General features: G+C 55.1%; 1 protein-coding gene and 1 non-coding gene across 13 annotated transcripts in view; both read left to right on the top strand.

Moving 5' to 3' along the window:
- NSD2 (nuclear receptor binding SET domain protein 2) overlaps positions 1 to 25,531 on the top strand; it is a 74,399-nt gene extending 48,868 nt beyond the window's left edge. For 2 of the 12 annotated variants that reach the window (XM_029235947.1, XM_029235948.1), the window contains 14 exons: positions 232 to 356; positions 10,190 to 10,321; positions 10,476 to 10,599; positions 11,006 to 11,206; positions 12,019 to 12,198; positions 12,584 to 12,740; positions 12,872 to 13,077; positions 14,021 to 14,124; positions 15,467 to 15,736; positions 16,614 to 16,730; positions 22,142 to 22,283; positions 22,572 to 22,678; positions 23,455 to 23,659; positions 24,442 to 25,531. In XM_029235947.1, coding sequence (XP_029091780.1) covers positions 232 to 356; positions 10,190 to 10,321; positions 10,476 to 10,599; positions 11,006 to 11,206; positions 12,019 to 12,198; positions 12,584 to 12,740; positions 12,872 to 13,077; positions 14,021 to 14,124; positions 15,467 to 15,736; positions 16,614 to 16,730; positions 22,142 to 22,283; positions 22,572 to 22,678; positions 23,455 to 23,659; positions 24,442 to 24,695 — 2,324 coding nt within the window. In that variant the 3' untranslated portion in view covers positions 24,696 to 25,531. Of the gene's footprint in view, positions 1 to 231; positions 357 to 2,732; positions 10,322 to 10,475; positions 10,600 to 11,005; positions 11,207 to 12,018; positions 12,199 to 12,583; positions 12,741 to 12,871; positions 14,288 to 15,466; positions 15,737 to 16,613; positions 16,731 to 22,141; positions 22,284 to 22,571; positions 22,679 to 23,454 lie in introns of those variants that run through there. The other 10 variants (XM_029235946.1, XM_029235945.1, XR_003795638.1 and 7 more) reach the window with 9 other exon arrangements.
- LOC114903282 lies at positions 21,934 to 22,035 on the top strand. Its single transcript, XR_003795674.1, has one exon.
- Positions 25,532 to 26,214: the final 683 nt, after the last annotated feature.

Genomic DNA, 26,214 nt, shown 5'->3' with positions numbered 1-26,214 from the left:
CACCAGACGTGGGTGGACAGGTGTGGCCCAGGCGTGGGTTTGGGGGCCGGGCAGGGGGACGTGGGAGTTCACTGTCCAGCTCATCAGCCCTGATTTTTCCACAACAAAAAGTTAAGCCCAGAAAATCCATCTTCAGAAACTTCATTTATTAGCGGGGTACTTTTAAAGCAGGAAAGAGATTGAGGGTTTAAGGTTTCAAACTTTACTTTATAAACCAAAATTATCTTACAGCCACAAAACATCTGTCTGACGCCTGCAAACCCCTGAAGAAGCGGCACCGGGCCCCCGCAGCGGCGTCTGCGTCGCTCGCCTTTAGCAAAAGCTCTTCTCCTTCTGCATCCTTAACTGAGAATGAGGTAAACTCATAATAATAGTGACCATCACGCACGCACACAGAGGCCGTTTAGCTATACCCACACTGAAGTGTGATAAAGGGCAGACTTAATCAGCGTGACACGGGTGTTCTCCACAGACACAGGGAGGTTAGGTGCTCTGAGCCGTGTCTGTTTCAGAGAGAAATACACACGCACACGGTGTATGCGTAAATGTACGTGGCTGTACTTCAGTATTGATGCTTTTAATTGTGCTTGAAATCTGTCTTCAAGATGTTGGTTCTGTGATTTTTCACCCGGTCCTAACCTGACAGCGTCAGTGGGGCTGCCCGCGGGGCTGGTGTGCTCATGCAGCGGGATGGCGGGGCCCACACGCTGTGCACGTGCCTTGTGCCTTCCGTGACTTTGGGTCCACAGCTTTGGTCCTTTAAATTCTGGCATGTTTTTAGGTCCCTGAGTGTCGAGGTGAGTCAGGACTGCCGTGGTAATGTGACTTCTCTTTTCTGGACTCGGAAAGTATCCGCTAGTGAAATTGTAGCTGTTTGAGGCTCTCACACATCACTGTATCATGACATCTAGAGCATCATCAAATCTGAAGTCTTTGCCGTTAATAAAAACAAAATGAAAAGCAGCCTCAGAATGTAGGAATGACCCTTTTTTGTCCAGAGGGAGTCTGGGATTCCCAGCTTTAGAGACTACCCAAGGAGCTTATTGTTGAGTCTTAATTTCTTGTTACTTTGTTCCCTGTGATTCTTTTTCTCATTGTAGACGTGAGTCCTGTTTTTAGACTGTCTGTGAAGAGATGCTCACCTTGGGCTTTTTCGGAGCAGGGTAGTGAGGCAGGGAGTGGGTCAGAAGGTGGCACTTCTGATGTGGTCTCCACCGTGGTCCGTGATGGGGACGGGGTGTCCCCTGCTCTCTCAGCATTAGCTGCCCATGCCCATTAGAGGGGCCGGGCCTTCGGGGGTGGGCACCTGCTCTCGCAGGCATGCAGGGGCCTCGGGGCGGTGTGGGGTGGCGCTCTCGGCCAGTCTTAGTGGGTGTAGGTAACTGAACATTTCTTACATTTGGGCACGGTCAAGACAACACAGGAAGAATTCGCTGAGCTCCTGGGAGCTTACTGAGACATGAAAAGGCAAATTCTATACAAAACGTTTTTCCTAGTTTTCTTGTCCAAGTTCAGATTAGTATCCTAAAATGTTAAATAAAAGGTGGTCTGCAGTTCTAAAGAGGAATACTAAAAGTTTCAGTTCCATAGACCCTTTTACTTAAGGCAGTTTGTTTTAAACACTTTTTAATGAGTTTTTCTGGCATCATATTTTGGCCCACTTATTTGGTGGAGTTTTTACTTCCACTGCTGTCAGATACCATCAAAAGAAAAACACTGAGGCCGCTGGGATCTTGTCTGTTGTTCCTGGTCGTGAGTCGTGTGGGTTAGAGGCGTGGATCTAGAGCAGCTCACCGCGGGGCCAGGATGGCGGGTAGAGGGTGAAACATGTTTGTCAGACACACCTGACGGTGTGACATTGGTTTTGACCAGGATGAGTTTCATCTTCCTGGCTTAGACATTTGTTCTGAACTTGGGAAGACTTAGATGAAGCATTTTACAATCATTAGGCTTAATTGATTTTTAATTCTTTAGAACTTCAGAAATAGATTATTAAATACATTTATATTATGTATTAAATACATTAAAATCATACACCATTTTGCATTTTGAAGGTGATACATAGATTCCATAGTGTGCATTCTGTTCCTTACATAAAAAACATTTAAATTACTAGGCTTTTTCTATCAGGCCACTTTTGTGCAGTTGATATAAACCTCACATTAGAGTTCATTTCTGTTAAAACCGCTTTAGGTGAACAAGAAGGCTTGTCTGTTTCTGTGTTAACACTACTGAACTACAGTGCACATTTATGACGTCTGCCAGGCTAAGTGCCTTTTAGCACGCGAGACAAAGCGCAGTGTTGTAAAGAAACATTCTAGAAGCCGCTAGGTCCGGTTCTGGTGGGCACTGGGCGACCATGGGGCTGCTGTGTGCAGGGTTCAGACTGGCCCCTTATTCGGGGTGAGTCACATGCCCTTTGCATGTTTATATTCTCTCCTTTCAACACCATTGATTAAAATAAGGAATTTTCATAGGGTTGGTGTTTCAAGACATTTTAGGTCATGTTGTGGTCTAAATTCCTCTCAAACAAGGTATATGTGATCAATAAAACCTTACATTAGAATAGTTATTCTAGTACTGCATCCCCTAATGAGGCGGACAGATTAAAATCACACCCTTGCATGACAAAGGCCTGGGAAGTAATTAATGTGATTTAAGTGTTTTGTAATTTCATTTCTTATTCCCTTAGTAGAGCAAATTCTTATTTTTTTCGCCTTTACTGGTAACAGCTTTTATGGGAGCCCACATCAGCCAAGTTGGATTTGAACTCAGCTGCTCTGTACTGCACTTAAAATGATGTAATTTTCCAAGATGTCTGCTGCAGGCGGCGTGTCATCGTCCACACTCAGTGGCATTCCTTTCACAATCAGTTATGGAAGATGTGTGATAATCTGTTTTTACTGGTATTAATAACACATACAATGAAGAAAACAGATAACAAATTTTAAGACCAAGGTAAGATACCTAATCAAGGCCATTTAACCAATCACATTCATCTCATAACAGAAACACATTCATATTCCAGTGGTCAATGTAGATTTCAAGTTGAAAGGATGCCCTCGATCAGGGGCTGTCCTGGGCGTGTGACAAGGACAGCACACTGAAGAGGTTCATCCTGTTAGAGGTCGTTTTTCTCCTCTAGTTCATAACTTAACTGAATTTTTATTGAAAAAAATGTCAGCACCTGTACCTTCAAAAACGAACAAACAGCACACATTAAAAAGAGTCCTCGTCGACTGTTCTCATTGCTAATGGAATGTATTCAATCCTGTAGATAGTAAACTAATTTCCAACATAAAAGGCAGGAAGACTTTTGATTCTGTCTTTTTTTACTAAACAGTTTTACTATGACACTAGCTATAGTAAATTTGTAGGAAAAAAATGTCATTTACAGTATCATTGTGAACCATTTAACTCTTTTGATTCAATAACCCTTATCTAGGGGGGGTCCTATAATCAGGTTGTTTACACCAACCTCTTCATTGGTTGCTTTTGTAGAACATGAGCCATTATATTAAATGTCTCAATCTTGGGTGACCACCTGGTGTGCCCCAGGGTGTCCGCATGTTTGCATGGTGAGGAAAGGCCTCCGTGCCCTTCAGGTCATAGAGGCGGGAGGGCTCTTCACGTTACCAGGCCGGTAGCACTCAGTTCATTCCGAGTGGACTCTTCAGGTGTGTTTTTCCTTTAATGAGAGTTTCTCACTAATACTTGTGTTCTAAACCATTAAGTAGTGTAACGCATGTAAAACACTTGGGGTGCCTGGCGCCTTGCAAGGACTTAGTGGTTGTGACAATAATGGTTATGACAATAAAAATAATAAAATCACCATCATTCCATTTTTATCCAAAAGTATAAATTTTGCTTCGGCATGAAAAGCAATCCTCTTGACTGCACTGTGCGCGTGGGGATAAAGTAACCCTAGAAGCGGCACGCGCCGGGCTTGACTGATGCTTCCGGGTACTGGACTGTGGCTGGGGGCGCGACTCTGCTCAGACTCCGTGGACACGGGGCCTCCAGGACGGCCTCAGTCACGCTGTGTCCCTAAGGGACGTGGAGGAGCTCGGGACTGATGAGGGTTCTCAGAGAACCAGTCACTAAATTTTAAAATGTGGAAGAACGGTGGTGTAAAAATGACCCTAGTTCAAGAAGCCATTACCCAAAGTAAAGACTCGAGCCTGGAAGGCCTTTGACAGTCAGGATTAAGAGACTTGTTTGAAATTATGGCATGATGGATTTTGAGTTGGTAGCCAGCCAGCGACCGACACGTGATGGGTGGGTTAGGAGCCAGCAGGGAAAGGGGCGCCTTCCTTTTTGATGGGGATGACTCGATGCTGTGTCCACAGGAGCAGCGTAGACTTAGGCTCAGCTGAGTAAATAGGGGTGCGTGCAGGAGAGGGGGAGGGGGCGACGCAGTGTGTCTCAGCGCTGGTGGGGGGGGAGGGTGCCCAGCAGGCAGAGGCAGATGTAGTCAGCATTGTTGTGGTCTCACTGAGGAGCGCTGGTGGGGGGCAGAGTTCCCGAGAGGGCCTGCCCACAGCTTCCCGAAGGAGGGGAGTGGAAGGGGCTCCCGCTTTGAAAGAGCTTAGGTTCAGGCAGGAGTTTGTCTGCAGGAGTACAGATTCATTGTGCTGCTGTTTATCGCGGAATGTCTTCATCTCCTAAGGTCAGAGTAATGCTGACTCACCCTGGTCTTCGGTCATTTGAGCTGACAGTTGTTGAGGTGACTGGCTATACCATGCACAGAGTCACTGCCGTGACCGCTCCTTCCACGTGCCACGCTTGGGCCTGGTGGGGAGGTGGCTGCGAGGAGGGCCTCTGAAACAAAACGGGAGGCCACAGGCGGACACTTGTCTGAGTGTACAGAAGCTGAGATGGTAGCTGTTCCAGAGATGAAGGTAGCCCGCAGTACCGGAGCGGCCCCCCCGGGCCCGTGCCGTGTCGGGTAGCGCTGCTCCCACTGCCTCCCCGGACTCCTGTCTCCTTGTGCACCTTTCCCAGAGTCTTCAGCTGTGGGGGACTTAGGTGAGGCTGCCTCTCAGTCCTCTCTTTAGTATCTCGCACATTTATACCTCCCAACTGAAAGTAACCTCACTATTTTAAAGAGGATATTCCTAAAAACCGACAAGAAACCTAAGTGAAGTTTCACACGGAAGCGAAGTTTCAGAAACGTAAGGCAAAAGGGTGGCTCTTTGCCGTGTGTGAGTGCGGGAGGGTTAGCCTGCTCCCAGGGTGGTCTCTGTGAGGTCCCCGTCCCAGCGTTAGCTGTGCTTGATGCCGTGGTTTTCGTGGGAAGTCCACGCAGAACCACAGGAACGTTTCAAGTGGAGTGCTCAGGGCCGGGGAGTGGGACGGCGGGGGCGGGGGGCGTTGGCCATTTCAAGAGGCTGCCGTGGTAGGGACGGGAGCAGCTGAACACACCGGAGGAGGGGACAGCGGCAAGGCAAGGTTTGCCGCCCCTCTCGGTCTCCTGGGCCCTGGTCTGCTCCCCCAGGGTTAGGTCTGGGTTGTGTGAGCGTGGCCAGACTGGGGGTGACTCTCATACCTATCGAGTCTGTCTTAGAAATGTTCTAACGAAAAGCCAGACTGTAAATTAGCATCTACTTCCGACAACATAAAAGGTGCCCAGGTGTGGGCTTAAAATTAGGGTTCTCCACCAAAAGCCTGGACGTGGGGCCCACTGTGGCAGATGAAGAGCTGAGATTTTATTCATCATTTCAGTAGCAGTGTAAGTGTTTTAAATAAAGGAGCGTCCTCTGTCCATTGGATGAGTCCAGTAGAAGGAGCAGTGCTTGCCTGGAGGGTGACTCTTGGCTGGCTTGGGCGAGGCCTCGTGTGGCCCCAGGTGGGCGAGAAGGCACCCCCCCACCCCCGGCCCAGGAGGGACTCCTGTCTGAAAGGGGAGCTGGGGAGTACAGCCACTGTGACTTTGGCAAGTGTGCCTGATCCCTTTTCCATTTGGTTGTTTCTGACTCAGCTCCTTTCTGAAGCTCCTCTGCTCCTTTCAGGTGTTAGTTCACGTTGAAGGTTGTTCTGGTCACAGCTGGTCGTTTGTATGTGGACGTGTGAGAGCGGCCTTGACTTAGTGTGGAACTAGCATTTCTGCTTTAAAATCAATAGCTTCACCACCTCAGCTTTTAGAAACCTGTGAACAGAAGTAGTAATTGTTGAGGACTCAGTTTTATCTCTTAGATTATGAATCTAAATGATAGTCTTCTGCTGAAAGAACCGAAATATCACTATCTTATTAGAAAAGGTTTCTCAAAATGCTGTCAAATCTATGATTGGCTTTCTATTTTTTTTTTTTTTAAAGAAATAGGCTGACTCCTGTATATTTTAGGATTTTTGGTCAGTGAAATTGATTTTCATCCTTTTAAGTACTGTTTTTGCTGTTTTACCTAGAATGTTAGAAATTAGTGCTGATTTACTTGCCAGTGATGTGAAGTTGGGTGTCCTTTGCAGGTAACAAACACATGCCTTGCATCCCTCCATCTTGTTGCTTGTACTGCCAGGGTCAGGGGCCACTCGCTTTGGGCATTTCCACCAGCGAGGACACGCTGGGGGGCCCTCCCGCCTGCTCAGTGTCTGTTTAGGAACCAGACAGGCCTCATCTTGTGAGATGCCTTTGTAGCTACCTGGTTACCTGGTAGATCCACGGCTACAGTTTTTTCTGGCCTGAATGTAGGTGTTGGGGTTTTGCATATAATTCTTTGGCATGTGTTTTGAAGCATGTGCTAACCTTAGTCTGGGGCATATTGCACCTTCCAGAAACGGCTGAGGTTGGGGAGGGCAGCCCAGCCCATCAGTGGGGGTGGGGTGGTTCGCTCAGCACTGGCGCCTGCAGCCACCAGCCAGGCCCCTCCCCAGCTCCCCTCTCTAGCCCACTCTCTGTGGGACAGCCCCCGCTGGGGACACAGTTGGGACAATGTTGGGTTGATAGGACATTTTAGAGACTCATTTTATCTGTGACGAGGGCTGGCCTTGCGTCTGGAACAGCAGCCCCACGGCCTGCCTGGTCACCACGTGGTTCTCACTGTCACCTCCTGGGGCTGTCGGTTCTCACAGGAGCTGCCTGGTTAGAAGGTGGGTGTGAGGATAGAGCCAGGGTGTGTTCCCATGTCTCAGACAGGAAGGGTCTGACGCAGCTAGGAAGGGTCGAGCTGTGTCATCTAGAGGGGTTGCTTTAATACAAGTTCAATAACTTTTGTTTGAATTGTAGTATTTCAGGTGATGAATGACTAATTTACAAATTACTTTAATCCCACCCTAATATTTCACTGTGATATTAACTTGGAAGACCTGTTTGAGATTAGTCTTTTGACTTTAAGTTCATTAAATCTCCTGGGCACAGGATTCGTATCATTTGTCAATCCAAAATCCTATGTGAACACACTTCTAGTTATCTGTTTCTTCCTTTACAAAAGCGTAACTTAAACATAAAAGTAATGTTGGTTTATAGAAATATCTGTTGTTCAAGGTCTGTAATTGTATTTTAAAAATGATGTAGTGTTCAACTTGTGAAGGGATGTGTTTTGTTAAAAGATTTGAACCTCACTGTAACTCTGTCCGAGGCGTAGGGGACTGCTCTCCAGCCCCGGCAGGGAGGGACCTGCCTGGGATTCGCACAAGTCGCTTCTCAAAGTCGGTTTAAATGTGTTCACTAGGTTACATTATGTTCGTTAATAATCATCCTGAAAAATCCCTGTAATGATCACGGAGACCGCATTCTCTGCCCGTAGAGGAATGTATTTCTGAGGCAAACGGGCAGTTCCGTGCTGTCACATACTGAGTAGAGTAGAGTATTTTCAGACTGGAGGAAACTGGAAAGTCAGGAGCTAAGCTGCTGGTCGAGCAGCCGCAGGCATGGCTCTGGTGGATTCGGGCGCGGCGGGAAGTGCCCGGCAGTCCGCGTCCGTCCACTCAGTCACTGCGTTTTTCTCTTTCCGAATGCATCCTATTGGATATGGAATAGACCGTAGAGGTCGTAGCCTGAGATTTGGGACTGTGTTGGGACCGTGCAGGTGAATGTGTCGCTTTCACAAACGCATCTCCGAGTAAGTACCGGCCCCTGGTGCACGTGGAGGTGGAGCCTGCAGCCGGAGCCAGGTGCCCGCCCGCTCTGCCCTCAGACCCCCGGCCGGCCGTGTGCTAGGGGTCCGCTGAGTCGCGGGGAAGGGGTGCGGTGGGATGGAAGCTGGACCCTCCCGCGCCCGTCACGGACTGTGCTGTTGTAAGGTCTGATGCTGTGTGTGTATCTTAGACCCATCAGGACATGCGCCTCGTGTGTGTCGTGAACATTTATACTTCCATTCAAAATATGTATTCAGTGTTTATTTCCTCAAACCAGACTTTGTTAATTTAGGAAATATCTCCAAGTGGAAACGTGCTCACTTTTTCTGTAAATCTTAAATAAAAGGTGCTGTTCCTTCCTTTGACCCAGGACTGGTCTGTGTTTTCTGTCTTTCTCTCCGTGCATTTTTTCTTTCTCTTTTTTCCTTTTTTTTTCTTTTTCTTTTTTTTTTTTTTTTTTTTAGCTTTTAAATTTGTTGCAGCCACGTTGAGGGAAGAACCTGGGTTGGTGGGTCGGGCACCGGGCTCTTCCCTGGAGCCCACGTGAAGGCCCTTTCTTTGGGCCTCGGTTCTCAGGCGGCCTAGTGGGACCGGGGCCAGCGGGGCTGCTGCCCTTCCCGGTGCCCAGCTGTCCCAGCACCTGCTACAGACTCGCCTCAGGTGCTCGCCCCCATCTGTGACCCTGCATCTGACGGACACATTGAATTGGGGTTTGAACTCAGAGCATTCTTCCAGTTTACTGCCTTCTTTCGGGTGTCAGTGTGGAGGGTTAGGAGGTGAGCCGTAGGGGAGGGCTCCACTGGGCAGCCTCGCGGCAGCGGGCTGAGACCTGTGCTTTAGTGCTGTTCACGCTGTCAAGCCTAGGAGAGCGTCCAGGCTGGCACGGTGGCCCACACACCCGTCACCCTGCCACTGGTGCCAAGTCAGCCAACACATCCCTCGAAAAAGTCAGCCCACTTTAACACCAGGTTCTAAGTCAGCAAAAACCCCTTTGTTTTATCAGGGGTTTTCCTTCTGCTGCTCCCTGTAATTTCAGGGAGGTAAATCTGGGAACATTTCACTGGTGAGGCTACAGAATTGGGTAAATGGGCTGCTGGGGTTTCTTTTGTTTTTGGTGTTTTTTTTTTTTTAAAAAACAGTGTGGCCCGATTCAATTTCTAGCTTTGTGTTCACTGGCAAACAGCAAGCCTAGATCATACTTACTGGTTGCTGTGATTATTGAGGTGTACAGGAAATGCAGCTTATACGTTTGCTCTGTTGAAAAATTCAGTTTTCAACATGTATTTGATAAACATCAGATAAATACCAAATGTGTTTTTAGGCTTTAAACAAACCTGAATTTTATATATGAGAAAGTTTTCTGACTAAAGATTTATTGATTTCTATTTAAAGATTTGCTATTGCTGGTCAAGTGAGGGAAAAAGCCGTGTACAGTGATGAGGGGAGGCTGTAGCCCGGCCTCACTCATCGCTGGTAAATGAAGGCGAGACGGACGGAACACGGCCCGTGAGTCACCGCATTTGCTCCGAGTCCCCGTCTCTCCGCCTGTCGCGCGGACTGCCGTGGGCACAGGCAGCAGCGTGTGCCCCCTCCCCACCTGTCCCCGTGGGGGGAGGCGAACGGGCGGGCGGTCAGTTACGGGTGCGATGAGTCTGGAAGACCGGCTCCTGACCTCGGTGAGCACGCGCGTCCCGGGTCGCCGACCGTCCGACCACGGCCGGAGTGACACGATCGCGCCACCAAGGCCTGCACTTGACACAAAAGCGTGTTGGAGGTTAACTTGTTTCCCTTCCCTTAAGGTAGTTGAACCTTTAGCAGATCGGGTAAGAAAAGCCAAGATTCTGGGTCCCCAAGCCCGTCTTAGGTCACCTACTAGACCAAATTGGGTTTTCATAAAAGTTACTTCACTTTTAAGGAATGGGGAGAGGCTGTTAAGCCTTGTGCCCCTTGCGCACATTGTGTACCAAAAATCAAGCGGGTTGGAGCCCGTTTCCGAATTTGTACACAGCTTATCGGCAAGTGTGTTGTCACGGACACCAGTGGTGGCCGCGTGTGAGGGGAGCTGGCGGGGCTGCTGGCGGCCACTGTGAACTGTCGTCCGCCTCTTTCCTCCCAGGTCTCGGATGGCCCCGGAGACGAGCCCCCGGAGTCCCCAGACGAGAGTGCGGACGAAACCCAGACCGAAGTGTCCGTCTCGTCTAAAAGGTCTGAACGAGGAGTGACCGCCAAGAAGGAGCACGTGTGTCAGGTGAGGGGCGGGCGGCCTCTGAGCAGCCGGTCGGGGAGCCCGGCCTCGTCGGCCCTCCTCCCTCCCCTCAGCCGGGGCCCCAGAGCCCTGGGGGTCCGGGGATTGTGTGGAGTTTTGTTTCTCACACCTGGTCTCGCGCCCCTGTCGCCTGCAGCTGTGCGAGAAGCCGGGCAGCCTGGTGCTGTGCGAGGGCCCCTGCTGCAGCGCCTTCCACCTGGCCTGCCTGGGCCTCTCCCGGAGGCCGGAGGGGAGGTTCACGTGCAGCGAGTGCACCTCAGGTACGTCCCGCCCCGCCCCGCCCCGCCGTGTGCTCCGGCTCTCGGCTGAGGTCACTGTCCACCTCCCGTCCCCTGGCTGGACTCTTCACAACTGGTGCCGTGTCGGGAGGACACCCGGAGCCTTCCCGAGAGCCCCCGGGGCCGGCCGTGGGGCACCTCTGCAGTTGGTCTGCTGCCCTTGGAGGGAGGGTGGGAGCCTTTCTTGGGAGGAGCCCCTTCCCCAGAGCTCCTTGCTCGTTTGAGGATGCGCCCCACCTGGGCCGCCTGGTCAGACGAGCCTGTCCCTGCGGCAGAGCCGGGGCTCAGATCCCGGTGGGGTTGAAGGAGGAGCCGGTGCTCCAGCCACGAGGAGCTGCAGCTCAGGTCCTGTTCTGTGCCCCTCTCTCCGCCCCTCCGACCCCGTCAGGGATTCACTCGTGTTTCGTGTGTAAGGAGAGCAAGACCGACGTCAAGCGCTGCGTCGTGTCACAGTGTGGGAAGTTCTACCACGAGGCCTGCGTACGCAAGTTCCCGCTGACGGTGTTCGAGAGCCGGGGCTTCCGCTGCCCTCTGCACAGCTGCCTGAGCTGCCATGCTTCCAACCCCTCGAACCCGAGGCCGTCGAAAGGTACAGACGCAAGCGAGAACCTCCGTGCCGGTTTGACGCGGTCCCGGGCACGTAGAGGGCAGGCAGGGGCTGTCAGGCCTGTCACCCCTGATGTGGGTTTGGAGGAACAGTTGGTGGTTCTCCTGTCACTGACTCCACACGGGGTGGGGATGGGTGGGTGGGGGTGGTTAGGGTCTTTCTTGATATTCTCCTTCCTTCCTGCCCTAAGTGTCGTCTTAAAGATCCCTGGCTTTAGGAGCGGGAGGCCTTTGAGCCATTTTGATGGATTCTATTTGTTCTGGCTTTAATGGTCCTTCACGTGCGAGAAAAATATTTTAAAATCCAGTCACGTCTACGTTATGTCACGTCTGTGGGATTGGGGGTGGCGGGTTACCTCTGCTTCCTGACGCCAGCGGTTCTCAGCCGGCCCTCCAGGGGACACACGGCCGTGTCTGGAGATGCTGCGGGGTATCTGCTGGCGCCCAGCGGGTAGAGGCCGGGGTGCTGCTAACCACCGTCCCATGCACAGGACGGCCCCGCGGGCCCCCGCTGGGCCAGCAGTGCCCAGGCCGAGAAACCCTGGTTGACCTCATTTTAGAAAACAGCGTTTTAAATGCCTGACGGTTTTCTGACATCGTTTAGAAGCACCGTCGCCTTAAGGAAAGGTGTTTTCATGACGTCTAATAAATATCCTTACCCTCCCACTCGAGTTATTTTTTTCATCAACTGCTTCCAGTGTATTTCCGCAGCAGCCCTGCAAGCCCTGTGGAGGCTTGGTTCCTTGGGGTGCTCTGCTCAGTGCCTTGGGCTCTGGGGTGTCTCCCCTTCTCCAGGTAAAATGATGCGGTGTGTCCGATGCCCGGTCGCCTACCATGGTGGGGACGCGTGTCTGGCGGCGGGATGCTCGGTGATCGCGTCCAACAGCGTCATCTGCACGAATCACTTCACTGCCCGGAAGGGCAAGAGGCATCACGCCCATGTCAACGTGAGCTGGTGCTTCGTGTGCTCCAAAGGTGAGGAGCCCCCCTGCGTCCGGCCCTGCGGTTCCATCGGGTCCATCTGGACGGTCAGGGCGCTGCTCCTCCCGGCGCTCCCAGGGCCGAGGGTGGGCCCGGCTGCAGTGCCTTTCGGGCTCTGGCTCTCCACCCTCCTGCCGCCGCCCCGTGCTTGCACATGTAGAGTCGCATACGTGGGATCTCTGAGTTGACTGTGACCGTTTCACAGGCTTGTGGGGCATCGTTAGTGGTGAAAACAAAACGTGCTTTGTGTTAACCTGCAGGTGACTCTTTAAGCTACTGTCTGAGGGTCAGAGGATAAGAGCTGTAGACTGGGAAGGCCGCGGGGCTGAGCCGGGCAGGGGGGCGGGGGGGCGGCGGCTAAACGGCGCCCTCTGTGCAGGGGGAAGCCTGCTGTGCTGTGAGTCCTGCCCGGCGGCCTTCCACCCCGACTGCCTGAACATCGAGATGCCCGACGGCAGCTGGTTCTGCAACGACTGCAGGGCCGGGAAGAAGCTGCACTTCCAGGACATCATCTGGGTGAAGCTGGGGAACTACAGGTGTGGGAGGAGGCGCCTGCCCCTCTTTCCTTGTTCAAATGTCTTCTTTTACTTTACAGAACTTAACGCATTGAAATTACTGTCACTCTCTCTGAAGAGTCTGTGAATCCTGTTTTTAATATTTATAATAGATGGTGGCCGGCAGAAGTTTGCCATCCCAAAAATGTTCCCCCAAATATTCAGAAAATGAAGCACGAGATTGGAGAATTCCCTGTGTTTTTCTTTGGGTCTAAAGATTATTACTGGACGCATCAGGCGCGAGTGTTCCCGTACATGGAGGGGGACCGGGGCAGCCGCTACCAGGGGGTCAGCGGGATCGGAAGAGTCTTCAAAAACGGTACGGAGGCTGGTTCCCAGGTGGTCGGAGACAGCGCGCTCGGGTGCCCTTGCCAGTCCTCATTTCTGCTTCAAATGTTTGGCCTCTGTAGAAAACGCTGGACTCAGCATTCCGGCTGTACTTTACGTTAGACAAAAGTAGGTCTGTAGACTGGCTTGTTGAAGCAGAGGGTAAGAGGTACTGTTTAATGGCTTTTCTAACATTGGTCTGTGGTGACTTTCACTAACACGCATTAAAGCTATTTTTAAGAAATTATCTGCGTACTAATTTCCAGGAATCCCTTACCGCTTGCCTTTACGTGAGATGGCGGCGTGCAGGAAACTGGCCTGCGGTCCGGGCCTTGCGCACCGGCTTGCGGGCTCCCTTTGCCCATGAGCAGACACTCAGGTGCCCGGAGGGGCAGGTGTGGGCAGGTCAACAGGATGCCCTGCCCCCAACTCCACAGCCTGGGTGGGGACAGAGAAGACGGCACGCAGGTCTCGCTCGGTCGACCAGAGGGGACGGGACGGGCGGCAAGTGAGGACGGTGGGGAAGCGGGGCCTGTGCCCTCGCCCCCTCCGGGGAGGTGGCCGCGGGCCCTCTGCTTGCCTGGGGCCTCCGCACAGCTGACCCCTCAGCTTTCTCAAGGATTGTTACAAAAGGGAGGTCGCCGGACGTGGACGCGTGTGGGGGCTTAGGGTCGGCTGGCAGGTGCGGAGGGCGGACGCGCCGCGCTCCCTCGCCGAGAGGCCCCACCGAGCTGCCCCCGGGTTCTCTAGCCAGCAGGCGTCCCTGAGCTCCCGCCTGTGTGGATGCCGTGCGGCCCACCTCTGGTCTTAAGGAAACTGCAGACAACACTTAGCAGTGAGATGGAAGTTTAGACTAAACCGTTAAAATACAGAGCGTAAAGGGCGGATGTGTTGATTTGCTAAAATCTTTCACTCACACATTGTTGACTTTTTAGCACTGCAAGAAGCCGAAGCTCGTTTCCGTGAAATCAAACTTCAAAGGGAAGCCCGAGAAACGCAGGAGAGCGCGCGCAGGCCCCCACCCTACAAGCACATCAAGGTGACCATCCTGGCGGCGCTGGGGCAGGGGGTGGGGGTGAGTCGCTCTCAGGCCCGTGGACTCTTCCTCCCCAGGCTGGGCTCGGCAGCCAGGAGGCTGGCCACAAGCGAGGGTCTGTGCCCAGGACAGCTGCACGAGGCGTCCTAGGCGGGGAGAAGATGCCGTCGCCACCCGGCGTGTCCTTTGCCACACGGGGGCACGGGGTGTGGGCAGGGGTCTCTGCCCAGGCGGTCTCTGCTTTGCCTCCGGGTGAGGCTCAGCCTGCTGGTCAGCGGGGGCTAGAACTACAGTCCTGGCCAGGCTGCCTGGGGCAGGAGGGGCAGAGGGACAGGCCGACCTCCCAGACCACGTACGCCGTCACCAAGTGCCGCAGACAGGCTCAGAGGAGCGGTGGCCCCCCCAGGCCAGTGCGCGGCCGGAGCCCCTGATAGAGCGTCCTTCCGCCTCGGGGTGTGGGGAGCGCAGGAGGGAGGGCAGGGGCCGTGTTCCCCAGTGCGTGGGCCTGGAGCCCCGCAGCCGACCACACTTGGCAAGCCGGTGCACCCGCACCCTGTTGCCCGGGGCCCCGCGGCCTCTCGACGCGTGCTGGCCAACTTCTGGCAGCTCAGGGGCTCAGTCTTTGCTCCTAAAATCTGGGCTGCAGTCAATGTCTGTGTGAAGGAAGCATTCCCTCTACTAATGCGTGTTTAGTCTTTTCTTTGGGATGAGTTCCCAGCCATGCAATTACTGGGTCAGAGAGCATGAAACTGGGACTCCTGAGGCCTATTCCGGATTTTCCCCCAACGCGCTGGCATCACTGCAGTCTCTCCCCCAGGGGGGAAGAGGGCGTCTCTCACCACGGTTTCCCCAGGGCTGCTCATCTCTGCTTTAGTTTCTTTTCAGTTCTCGCTGCTGCTTTATCGTTTGCTCTGGTTTCTTAACAAGGAGCTGTGCGTTGATGAGGGTGGGGCCGCCGTGTGCCTGCCTCCTCGGGTGCCTCTGTGCGCTGGGTGAGGGGGTCTGCGAGGGGATCAGGTCTCGTGGTGTTGGCTGGGTGCCCCGCATCACTGAGCGGTCCCATGCGGTTCTCTCTCCTCCGACCACAGCCTGGCTCTCGGATGAACGAAGAACACAGCGCTAAGATGAGCCAGCACGGGGTGTTGGGGGGACTGCCCTGCAGCCCACCTCGCGAAGCTCCCAGGGCAGGGCTGGGCCCGCCTCCGCCTGCCTCCCGGCCGTGTCCCCACTTGGCCTGAATCTGAAAGACCGCCGGGAGGCTTGGGTGGGTGGGGCAGGCGCGGCAGCCGGGATTCTGGAAGCACTCGGGGGCGAGTGGGCTGAGGCGGCCGGCTCTCGCCTGCAGGTGAACAAGCCTTACGGGAAAGTGCAGATCCACACGGCGGACATCTCCGAGATCCCCAAGTGCAACTGCAAGCCCACCGACGAGAACCCCTGCGGCTCCGACTCGGAGTGTCTGAACCGCATGCTGATGTTCGAGTGCCACCCGCAGGTGTGCCCCGCGGGCGAGTCCTGCCAGAACCAGTGCTTCACCAAACGCCAGTACCCCGAGACCAAGATCATCAAGACGGACGGCAAAGGCTGGGGCCTGGTGGCCAAGAGGGACATCAGGAAGGTGTGTGTGTGCGCGCGTGTGTGTCCGTCCCCAGGGCTCGCTCGCCGCTTCCTCGGACTTGGCTTTGCCCATGGTGCTTTTGCGCTCATGTGAGAACAGTATTTCGAAAACGGTTTTTGAGTTGTTACAACTGAGGATTGTAAAACATTCCACGAAAGATATCTATCAGAGTGAAACCCTTAAATTCCTTGAAACGTGCCTTCAGTCAGAACTCTAACGGCTGCTGTTGGGAAGGGAAAGGTTTGCTTAGAAGGGCAGCCAGGAGGGTCGCCAAGCAGAGCGTCGTGGACGCAGCTCCCGTGGGGGCCGTCCTGGGACGGTGTGGGACCAGGTTGTCGGAAGGTGACAGGGACCACGCACAGCCTGTCTCCGCTTGCGGGCTGAATGGCGGGATGCGTGCTTGTTGCAGCGAGCGAGCGCGGCAGCCTCAGACCCAGGACTGTGCTCGGCTGATCCCAGCAGCGCCGAGAAAAACCCCAGCAGCCCTGTTCCTGCACCTGCCTTGCCGGCTGGTTCATCCGGGCTCTGGCAGGAGAGCTTGTGGGAGTGTTTCCACGCCTGCTCTGTCTCTGCTGGGGAGGTCGAGCGGTGAGGGCGGCTTCTGTGGGAGCTGGGGGCTGACGGTTACAAGCGCCCCCAAGACACGGGAGTGCTGGGAAGCAAGGGTTAGCGCGTTGCTGCTTCCAGAAGAAGGCTCAGGTACAGGCTTCAGCGACAGCCTCCACGAGACACGCGTAGAATCGCCCGACTTGGCCGTAACGTCCAGGGACCTGGCGAGCCCCCTGCCTGACGCCTGCTCCTGGCGTGGGCTCTGGGCCCCAGCGCTGAGGCGCGGCTGGGCCGTTGGTCATCAGCAGCGCACTCTTCTGGTTTCCAGGGAGAGTTTGTGAATGAGTACGTGGGGGAGCTCATCGACGAGGAGGAGTGCATGGCAAGGATCCGACGCGCACACGAGAACGACATCACCCACTTCTACATGCTCACCATAGACAAGGTAACGCGCTGCGTCCTCAGGGCCCGTGTCTGTTGCTCACCATAGACAAGGTAACACGCTGCGTCTTCAGGGCCCGTGTCTGTCCGCACGGGGCTTCCTGTGGCGTCGGACTGCACACCAGGTGACGCTGTCACGTCGTCTGCGTAGGTGTGTTTCAGGCACCTGTGCTTGTCTCCTTTAGCGCAGTGTCTTCTGGCCACCGCCTGAGGGCCAGGGTGACCGGCTCTCGGCGCAGGGCTTCCTGGAGCGTCACGTGTCCCTCTGATGCGTGACGGGCACACTGAACAGTCTTTCCCAGGGTCAGAGAAGAGCATGGTTAGGGGAATTGCACATCCTTCCAGGTACATAGTGGAGTCTTCTGGGCTGCTTGTTAGGTGTCTGAAGCCCAGGTTTGTGAACATTTGTCTGCTGGAGGGGTCAGCGTTCTCAGCAGGTGGGTAAGACGATTTGTCAACACGTGCGGGTGGAGAAGAGCGGGCACGTCCGGGACACTGGATGCCCAGCTGACAGGCCCCTTCTGGTCGCTCCAAGGAGACACAACCCCAGGAGGTGGCGAGTTCACGTACCCTCTGCCATCCCCCCTCATTTTTGGGTGGTGGCGGTGAGGGGGGTTATTTGATTAGAAATGGGAACCCTAGGCCTATGCCTTCCTGTGTTTAGGTGTCTAAGTTTGAACTACTTACATGTTGTGAAAAATGCCAGGTTGTCACTTAACATACAAATTAGTCCCTGAAATGATAATTCACCGAGGGCACCTGGCTGAAGCCAAGATAAATTCCATGACGCATGAGACGTTGAAACAATTCATACCTCATCCATTTCCTGCAAGAGTAAAAGATAAGCCGCACCTCCCTACACGCGTACAAGCGTAACAGAACAGGATCTCCGCAAGCAGACCCTCACATAGAAGGCTTGGCTTCGGTGAGAATCTGAGGGGGTAAGATTAAATCTGAAAGAAAGGATTAAATAAACATGTTACAGATGGTTAAAGCCATAAAAGGAGGTTTAGAGACACAGGAACAAGACATTGAGGGATAAATCAGGCAGATGTGAACCAACAGTTAAAACTGGGAGTTAACATATAGTCATTGAAAGTAACCCAGTGGATGGGTTAAGAAAAGTTAGACCGCAGCAGGGAAGTGACTGCAGCAGAAGGAGCATCCGCGAATCCGTCTGGACGCGCGGCACGGGAACATGGAGCGATGAGGCTGGAGAAAGAGGCCGAGAGACGGGAAGACAGACGCTCAGTAGATGTTCCAGAAGGAAGACGGGAGGGAGACCTGGGGGAGAGGCGGGATGGAGAAAGAATTTATGGAACCTCTGTGACACGGATCATTTCATGGCTGAAGCTGAACAAGTTTTGGGCAGGACAGATAAAAATAAATCCATACCTAGGCATGCTGTTTAAACAAAAAGCCTGTAAGATGCCGTACACCATAAAGATGAAGAGCAACAGAGGGACTCCCCTGGGGGTCCAGTGGTTAGGACCCGGCGCTTCCACAGCTGAGGGCCCAGCTTCGATCCCTGGTCGGGGAACTGAGGTCTTACAAGTCGCGCAGTGCAGCCAAAAAAAAAAAGAAAAAGACAACAGAGAGAAAAAAGACGGAGCATGTTCCAGGGAATGACAGTTGGATGGTCAGCCTCCTCCTAGTATGACGGAAACCGGGGACACTTCTACTCCTCAGGGAGAAAACCCCTCGACCCTGCACCTCGCACCCTCCGGACCGGGACCAAGCGAGCTGACCATCAGCGTCACGTGGCGGAGGAGATAGTAAAGGAGGTTCTTCAGGGGCTTCAGAAGTTACGTGTGAGGCGCGAGAAGGATGGTGGACAAGAGGTGGCGCGCGTGCGGGTGTGGCTGTCACAGGTGCTGAGTGCTGGTGAATGCGGGGCAGCGGGGCCGGGATGGCGGTCACAGAGAGCGTCAGAAGAGAGACGAGGCCAGTGTGAGCTGCGTGTTTGGTGTGCATGGAGGGGAGACTTCACTAACCCGTGCTTTGTCAGGCATACACAGGAAATGACTGAATGAGTAGAAATGGAAAGTGTAACTTCCACCTTGTGAGAGAGTGGAAAAGTGCATGAAGAAAAGTCTCCATCAATAGAAAGTGAGGGAGGAAGGAGGAAAAAAGGAGAAAAGATAGTAATCAGAAAACGCGAGGTAGGGAGTTCCCTGGCAGTCCCATGGTTAGGACTCAGCTGTCACTGCCCAGGGCCCTGGTTCGATCCCTGGTCGAGGAACTAAGATCCCACAAGGCGCTGCCAAAAAGCCCCTTAATCTATAAAAATTAAATTAAAAAATCTGTACGTAGGATCTTGGTAGAAGATGGCGGTGCTCAATTCCAAAGCAGCAACAGAAAGATACACCAAGTACATCTTCAGTGAAACTAAGGACCTCGTCACCCACGAGCAGACGGAAGACGCTGTCTGAGAGCAGGGGACTCGGAGGCTGAGGTGCTGCAGAGTTGACGCCTCTAGGCGCCCCCCCCCCCGCCCCCGAGGTGCCTGCTCCCAGCAGAACTGAGCGGTCCCGACTCGCCTCCTTACTGCTGACAGTCGCACAAGAGGATGAACTAGTAGATGTATATCCAGCGGTCTCAGAAGGGGGCCTCAGAGAAAGAGGGGTGGGTGGGGTCCTGGGGACCTGTGGTGACAGGCCTCGGAAGGACCGTCTTGCAAAGTAAGGCAGCTTTCTGTGAGGCAGAGAGGGGGGCCCAAGGCTCTAGAGCCTGGGGAGCTGTGGGCCATCAGGTGGCCACAGAGCAGGGAGCCCAGAGACAGGGCACCCAGAATGCAGCCAACAGCTGCTCCAGGAGCCCCAGCACGTTTCGAGAGGATCTGACAACAAAGAGCAGCGGAACCTCCCTGCGGCTGGGGAGACACGGCCAGAGCTGGGGACATCGTGCCCCAGCAGTCAGCGTGCACTTCTGAAGCACAAGGGGTTAGAGACGGCCACTTAGCAAGCTGAGCTGGGCCTCGAACTCGGAGAGTGAGAGTGAAGCGAGCCGCAGCCAGAGCACCTCTGAAGCTTAAACCGCCTGGAGCGGCACCTGAGCAGACGCAGGATGGACACGGCACGGCGGAAAGAGAGGAAGGTTAGAAAGAAAGCGTGGCCGGGGGACAGGCCGCGGAGGGTCTCTCTGTGTGACGGGAGTCTAGGTATTGAAAGAATACCCTGTGTTTCAGGGGCGGTCCATCCCAAGTGGTCAACGTGATAAATACCTTATTAAAGTTACCGGACATAGCAAGGAACCCTTTGGCCAGCTCGGCCAAAAAATTGAGTTCCTTGTAAGGCGAAGAAAGTGAGGCCGTCTCGAGGCTTCTCATGGCAGAATCCAGCGCCTGAGCACAGAGGAGCACTGATAAAGTTTTCAAGGAAAGAGTGAACTGGAGACTTTCTCTCCAGCCGACTGGTTCTTTAGACGTAGATGTCAGAGTGACAGGTGTGGACACGGGAGCTGAGGGCACCGGTCCTTTGGGGGAAGCTGATGAAGGATGGGTTCCAGGTGACCCCCGCAAAGCGACTGGTGGTGGTACAGGTATCGGGAATTTGTGCCGAACTGTGACTCCCGACAGCAACAGAGGGGAGGCCAGAGAGTGAGGTAAACTCACCTCTGATGCTGATGCCTGAGAGTCAGGCTGATAAGCCAAGTAGGAGTAGTTTTCAGCATTTTTAAGTATTAAGGTAAGAATGCCACGGAAAACTGGGTTGTAAGGATGGAGGTGGGTCAGGGGAGACCACTGCAAGAGGAGGTTGTGGGCGTTGTATGCAGGCAGAGATGCCCTCGATAAAGGGCAGCCAGCAGGGAAAATAAAGTTCCCAACATAACAGGAGGATCGATAATTTAAAAACCCCATTACTTCATAGCAAAAGGCTTAAAACCCAAATAAACAAGCAAATTAGATTGATAGAATTGTGCCCAACATGAGTCATATTTGTAAAAGGGAGTTGGATTAACTCATCTATTAAAAGATTTCCAGATTGGTTCATAAAGCGAAGCCTATTTCTCTGCTGTATCTAAGAAACAGAGGGATCCTGAAAGTTGAAAATAAAATTGTGCACAAAAGTGTGTCAGGTGAAGTCAAATTAAAAAAGAATTGTTCTCAGACAAGGCAAAATTTGGGCCCCAGCGCATTCAGTGAGACAGAGGAAGGCCTTTTAACGTCAAAAGCGCCGCCAGGGACCAGGATACATCCTGCAGGGTGTGCCCCAAATAACAGAGCAGCCACACCCCCAGAGCCACAATTCAGGGAGGCACAGGAGACAGCCAAGTGAGGGAAAGTCTACTGTGGATTCACGTCTTGGAGCGAGAGGTCCTAGGCAGAGAATCAGCATGGACTTAGCGCCAACTACAAAGAGAAAGCCGTGCAGAGAGCCCGTGGCCGCAGCGGTGCAACAGCGGAAACGGGAAGCAGCGTCAGGTTCATCAGGAGAGGACGGCTGGGCACCAGCATCTCGGCACTGAGGAGCCGATGCAGCTGCTCAGAGCAGGTTCGGTGGTTCCTTTCAGTGAGGCAGGAGCACGCTGCAGAGCACGCGCTTCTGAGATGTGTCCACCTTCAGAGGAGCAGCTAGCGTCCGGGTGTGAGCGTGTGGCTGAGGCCGCCGCCTGGGGCCGCCCGTCCAGGGCAGGGGAGCCTGGCAGGCGTCTCGATGCCGCGCTCCTGGGGTGTCTGTGCACACGTCCTGTCCCCCACTCACAGACCCCGTGTGGCGTTACCGCGTGACCGTGATGCTTTTTGTGGCCTAGTTTTAAGTGCTTTCCCGCCTCCGGTACGTCTTTCTCCTGTCCCTTGCGGTCGCGCGGTTGATGAGAGACCCTTAGGGTGAGGAAGGCGAGGTCACCGCTCCCTGATGCCGGGCGATTGCATCGTCTGGGTTTTGCCACAATAGGAGTACATCTCCGCGTACACAGAGGTGCTTGCCTTTCGGGGGGGTCGAGTCCCGGGAGCATGAAGGCGGGACCCTCATCGCTTTTGCCCGGGTGCGTCTCAAGACTGCTTCTGCCGCAGGGGTTGGCCCCCCTCCCATCAGCCAGCGTGGCCTCGTGGCCTCAGGACGTTCTCCTTGTTTCCTCCACCGCTGGGCTGTCTCGACTTGCTGGCCGGTTTGTGTCGTAAGCGGTCAGTCCTGTCCTCTGTCAGGCTGTTGGTGTCCGGCTCCCTCGCTTGCCGTCCGACGTCGGGGAGCTCGGCTCACCGCCCCCCGCTCACCAGCGCTCGGTCCCTCCGTGAGCAAGAGAAACAGGACTGGTTTGGGGGCGTCCCATCTGAGTGGACCTGGGAGGCCACGGCTCTCAGTACAACACCAGTTGTCCAGCGCGACGGTGACGATTCCCTTTGAATGAGAACGTGATGGCTGAGAGCTGACCACGTATGTAGATGCTGCTTGAAACTTGAGTTGTGCCTTACAGGACCGTATAATCGATGCCGGCCCCAAAGGAAACTATTCCCGGTTCATGAATCACAGCTGCCAGCCCAACTGTGAGACCCTCAAGTGGACAGTGAACGGCGACACGCGCGTGGGCCTGTTTGCCGTGTGTGACATTCCTGCAGGTACGGTGCCTCCGGGGCTCCCCATGGGGCTCCCAGCCGAGCGGGCAGGTGGAGGGGCCCTTGTCCGATGCTGTGTGTGGCCGGACCGCCCGGCTCGGGGAGGGCGGGCGGCTGGCGATTTGGAAGTTGTGTTTTGTTTGGAACGTGCACCTTGCAGCGTGGAATCGAAAGCCGTGCGGGGACAGTACAGGTGCGCTGACAGGCGCAGGGCTCGTAGACCTGATGCAGGCTTCTTGGCAGGGTCGGGAGAAGGGCAGTGTCCCAGTGTGGCTTGTCTCCCTCACCCAGGGACAGAGCTGACCTTCAACTACAACCTCGACTGTCTGGGCAACGAGAAAACAGTCTGTCGGTGCGGGGCCTCCAACTGCAGCGGGTTCCTCGGGGACAGGCCCAAGGTGAGCGGTGGCGGGAGCAGAGTCTGCCGGGCGGGGCGAGGACGGCAGGGGAGGCCAGGCGCGAGACTCGGTGGCTGCTTGCTGCGCTCGCGGGCCGTGGCTGCCCCTGCAGAGGCCACAGGGTGCTGGGGCTTCACGGCCTGGAGCCGGGAATCCAAAGTGAGAGCCTCCGTACGCGCCTGGCGGCACGTGGTGTTCTGCCTGCGTGTCTGTTTCCGTGTCTCCTTCCCTCTTTCACAAGGACGCCGGTTGGTTGTGCAGGGTTAGGGCCCGCTGCCTTACATCTGCAGCGACCCTACTTCCAAGCAAGGTCACATTTGAGGTTCCGGGAAGGACATGGCTTTGGGGCGGGGGGTGGGTGGGGGGACACGGCTCCCCCCAGCACACTTAGCCCCTTCCCTGTGCTGGGTAAAACCCGGGCCTGAAGCCTCTGGGCGGCCACAGTCATCCAGGCCCAGAGGCGGGATGTCCACAGCGGGCCTGCCGCTTCACCTGGCTTTTCTCATCTGTTCTCACAAGACGTGCCGCGTGGGGAAAGAGCCTGCCCTGGGCCGCATGCCCGCTGAGCGGCGCTGCGGCTGGCGGCCTGTGTTGTTTCCTACAGGCAGTAAACGGGAACAGGTCGGGGCTGCAGACCCCCACTCTTCTCCTGTGAGACCATCTTCAGGGGTCCCTGGCGCTCCCGACCTTGACCTTGGCCCTGGTGACCCCTCGGGACAGCTGGCCTCAGTGCGCGCAGTTCCCTTGAGTGAACTGCATTTATTTCTTCATTCTAGACCTCAGCATCCCTCTCCTCGGAGGAAAAGGGCAAAAAGACCAAGAAAAAAACCAGGAGGCGTCGAACGAAAGGCGAAGGGAAGAAGCCGTCTGAGGACGAGTGCTTCCGCTGCGGTGACGGCGGGCAGCTGGTGCTGTGCGACCGCAAGTCCTGCACCAAGGCCTACCACCTGCCCTGCCTGGGCCTGGGCAAGCGGCCCTTCGGTGGGTCCCCAGCCCGGGCAGCCGAGGCCAGACCACCCGGCGCAGCCCTTGGGGGCCGGCAGGGGCTGGGGGAAGGTGCCGGGAGGAGCTGCTTGGGAGCGAGGGGCCCCGCACCCCTGGGTCTCAGCTGGGAAGACGGGGAGGGGCTGGGGCTGGGGCTGGACTCTGCCCTTCAGAGAGATGACGGGCTCCGGCGTGCACAGAGCGGCCGTGTCACCTCGGGAGGGAAGCCGAGAGGCCCTCACCCGGAGACAGAAGCGGCAAAGCTAGAAAAGGAGACGTCAGATGTGTTTGACTGTGAAACAGAAACACTGTGTGTGGCACGAGATGATGCAGCAGGGCCAGCAGGCGGCGGCAGAGAGGCTCACGGCGGGCGTGCCGGTCTCCCCAGACCGCACTAAGAGCCTTTGCAGGCGGACCCCAGAGGGATCGGGGCCCCCGAAACACTTGGCCCGGCTGCACACCCGTCGCCGGACAGCCGCCGGGGCGGCAGGGCCCCCGGTGCCGCTGGGCCATCTGGGCTCGGAGGTGGGGCCTGCTCGCAGCCTCCGCCCCCAGGCCTCTGAGCACTGAGCTTTAGCTTCTCTTTACCTTTTGACACTTGCCTGGAAAGCGGTGTCTTGGTTTAGTTTGTGTTCATCTGACTAGACTGAGGTTGTTTTGTGTGTGTGTGTTTTTTTTTTTAGACTGAGTTTTAAAGTTAGTTTTCAACCATGGAAATGTTACAATGTTACAAGTTGCCATTCCTCTCTTCTGTCTGGTGATACTTTGTTTCATTGCAGGGAAGTGGGAATGTCCTTGGCATCACTGTGACGTGTGTGGGAAACCTTCCACTTCATTTTGCCACTTTTGCCCCAATTCGTTTTGCAAGGAACACCAGGATGGGGCAGCCTTCAGCTCCACCCAGGACGGGCGGCCATACTGCGGCGAGCACGACTTGCGGGCAGAGCCGGCCGAACAGCCCTGCCCGGAACCCAAGTCCAAGGGGAGGAGGAAGAAGAGGAGGTGCTGGCGGAGGGTCACGGAGGGCAAATAGCGCCAGGCCGGGGCGGGGTGCGATCGGGGGCCCCGCGTGGCCGGCCCGCCCTGTGCGCAGAGGGCCGGAGGACGCTGCCCGCAGCCCCCGGGACGCACGCACAGGCCTCCTCGGGAGGGGGCGCCTCCCGTCACTGAGCCATCCCAGCAGCGCCCGCTGCGCCGCACTGACCGTCCGAGCCGCGTGGTTCCAGCCGCGAGGTGCGGACGCCCCAGGACAGACAAGCCTGACTACACAGCATTACAGCTACACTTGAATCTCAGAACGTCAAGGTGCCCTCCCGCTCTACTTTCCTAGGTTAAAGTTACGACGGAAAAGTAATTGGCATATGAAATATTTTTATCTCCCCTGAGATGTATAGAGTAGTATTTTTTCGGAGGATCACTCTTACCTCTTTTAATCTTGACAACGTCACCCAGCCTGCTTCCCCGTTGCCATCACTCAGGAGAGGAGACCAGGGTGGGGCCTGGGCAAGGACTCAAGACCCCGAGTGCCCTGGGAACCATGATTCTGCTCTTATGAAACAGCTGTATGATTTCTTTTTTGTACTAATGTGAAGTTTTTCCTCAGAATGCTTCTTTTCCATCCTAGTGAGGAGCCGGCCCCAGGACGGTGACTAGTGTAGTGTTGTTGTGGGATCTCCCCTGTCGTGTTTCTCTCCGTGGACTTGAACCAAGCGCTGCTGCCACGTCGGCCTTTGAAGCACAGGCTCACGTGGGGCAGCCTCCCCGGAGGGTCTCATCACTTGGGGGGAGAGTTTGTACATTTTTTCGGGTGGCTTTTCTTTACCAGTTTCTGGCTTTTATTCTCAATATATTTTTGCTAAACTTGTTTCACAAAATACCACCGACTGAAATGCGTGTTTACTGATGCGTGTGTGACCCGCTGAGCTGTGTGACGCGGCCACTTAGGGAAACGGTTTGTCCGGCGCTCTGCCCGGCGGCGTCTCGGGTGACTGTCGCGCAGCAGGGCACTGCTAGGTGCCCCTCCCACACACACCCCGGAACGTGGAGCTCGCGGGGGGCGTGTGTGTCCAGGCACTCCTCCCGGGCTGAGGAAAGAGCGAGTTCAGGAGCATCGTCACCCCAAGTGACTGCACGCGTGCTGTGGGCCTGTTCCCGGGAAGCCTGAGCCGCGCTGGGCAGACGCCCTCGGCCAGGGCCCCTCGGAGGAGCGCTTGTCCTGGGACTCGGGCCGGCCTGCTGGGCGTGGGCACCCAGCCTTGGAACAGCCCGGCCGGGAGATTTCCATGGACCGTTAGCCCCACGCAGGGAGAAGCTTCTGCGAAGCACAGCGTTCCCATGGACCCCGGGACGCTGGGAGCGCCCTGCCGGGAGCGCCCTGCCAGGAGCCCGTGTGCCTGCCTGTCTCCACTCGCGGTGGGAGGGAAGGGGGCGCTCAGCAGCAGGTGCTTTTTTCTAGCCTTTTCTTAAAATAACCTGAGGAGAACGTCTCCTCTGCAGAAAAGTTTACACAGCTGTTCTTGAAAACTGCCACGGAGGTCTCCTGTTTGTCTCTC

This window comes from Monodon monoceros, unplaced genomic scaffold, assembly GCF_005190385.1.
Source record: "Monodon monoceros isolate NGI ecotype Baffin Bay Population unplaced genomic scaffold, NGI_Narwhal_1 Super_Scaffold_20, whole genome shotgun sequence".
Lineage (NCBI taxonomy): Eukaryota > Metazoa > Chordata > Mammalia > Artiodactyla > Monodontidae > Monodon > Monodon monoceros.
Note: the sequence above shows the minus strand (reverse complement) of the source record. Positions and strands in the feature narration are given on the sequence as shown.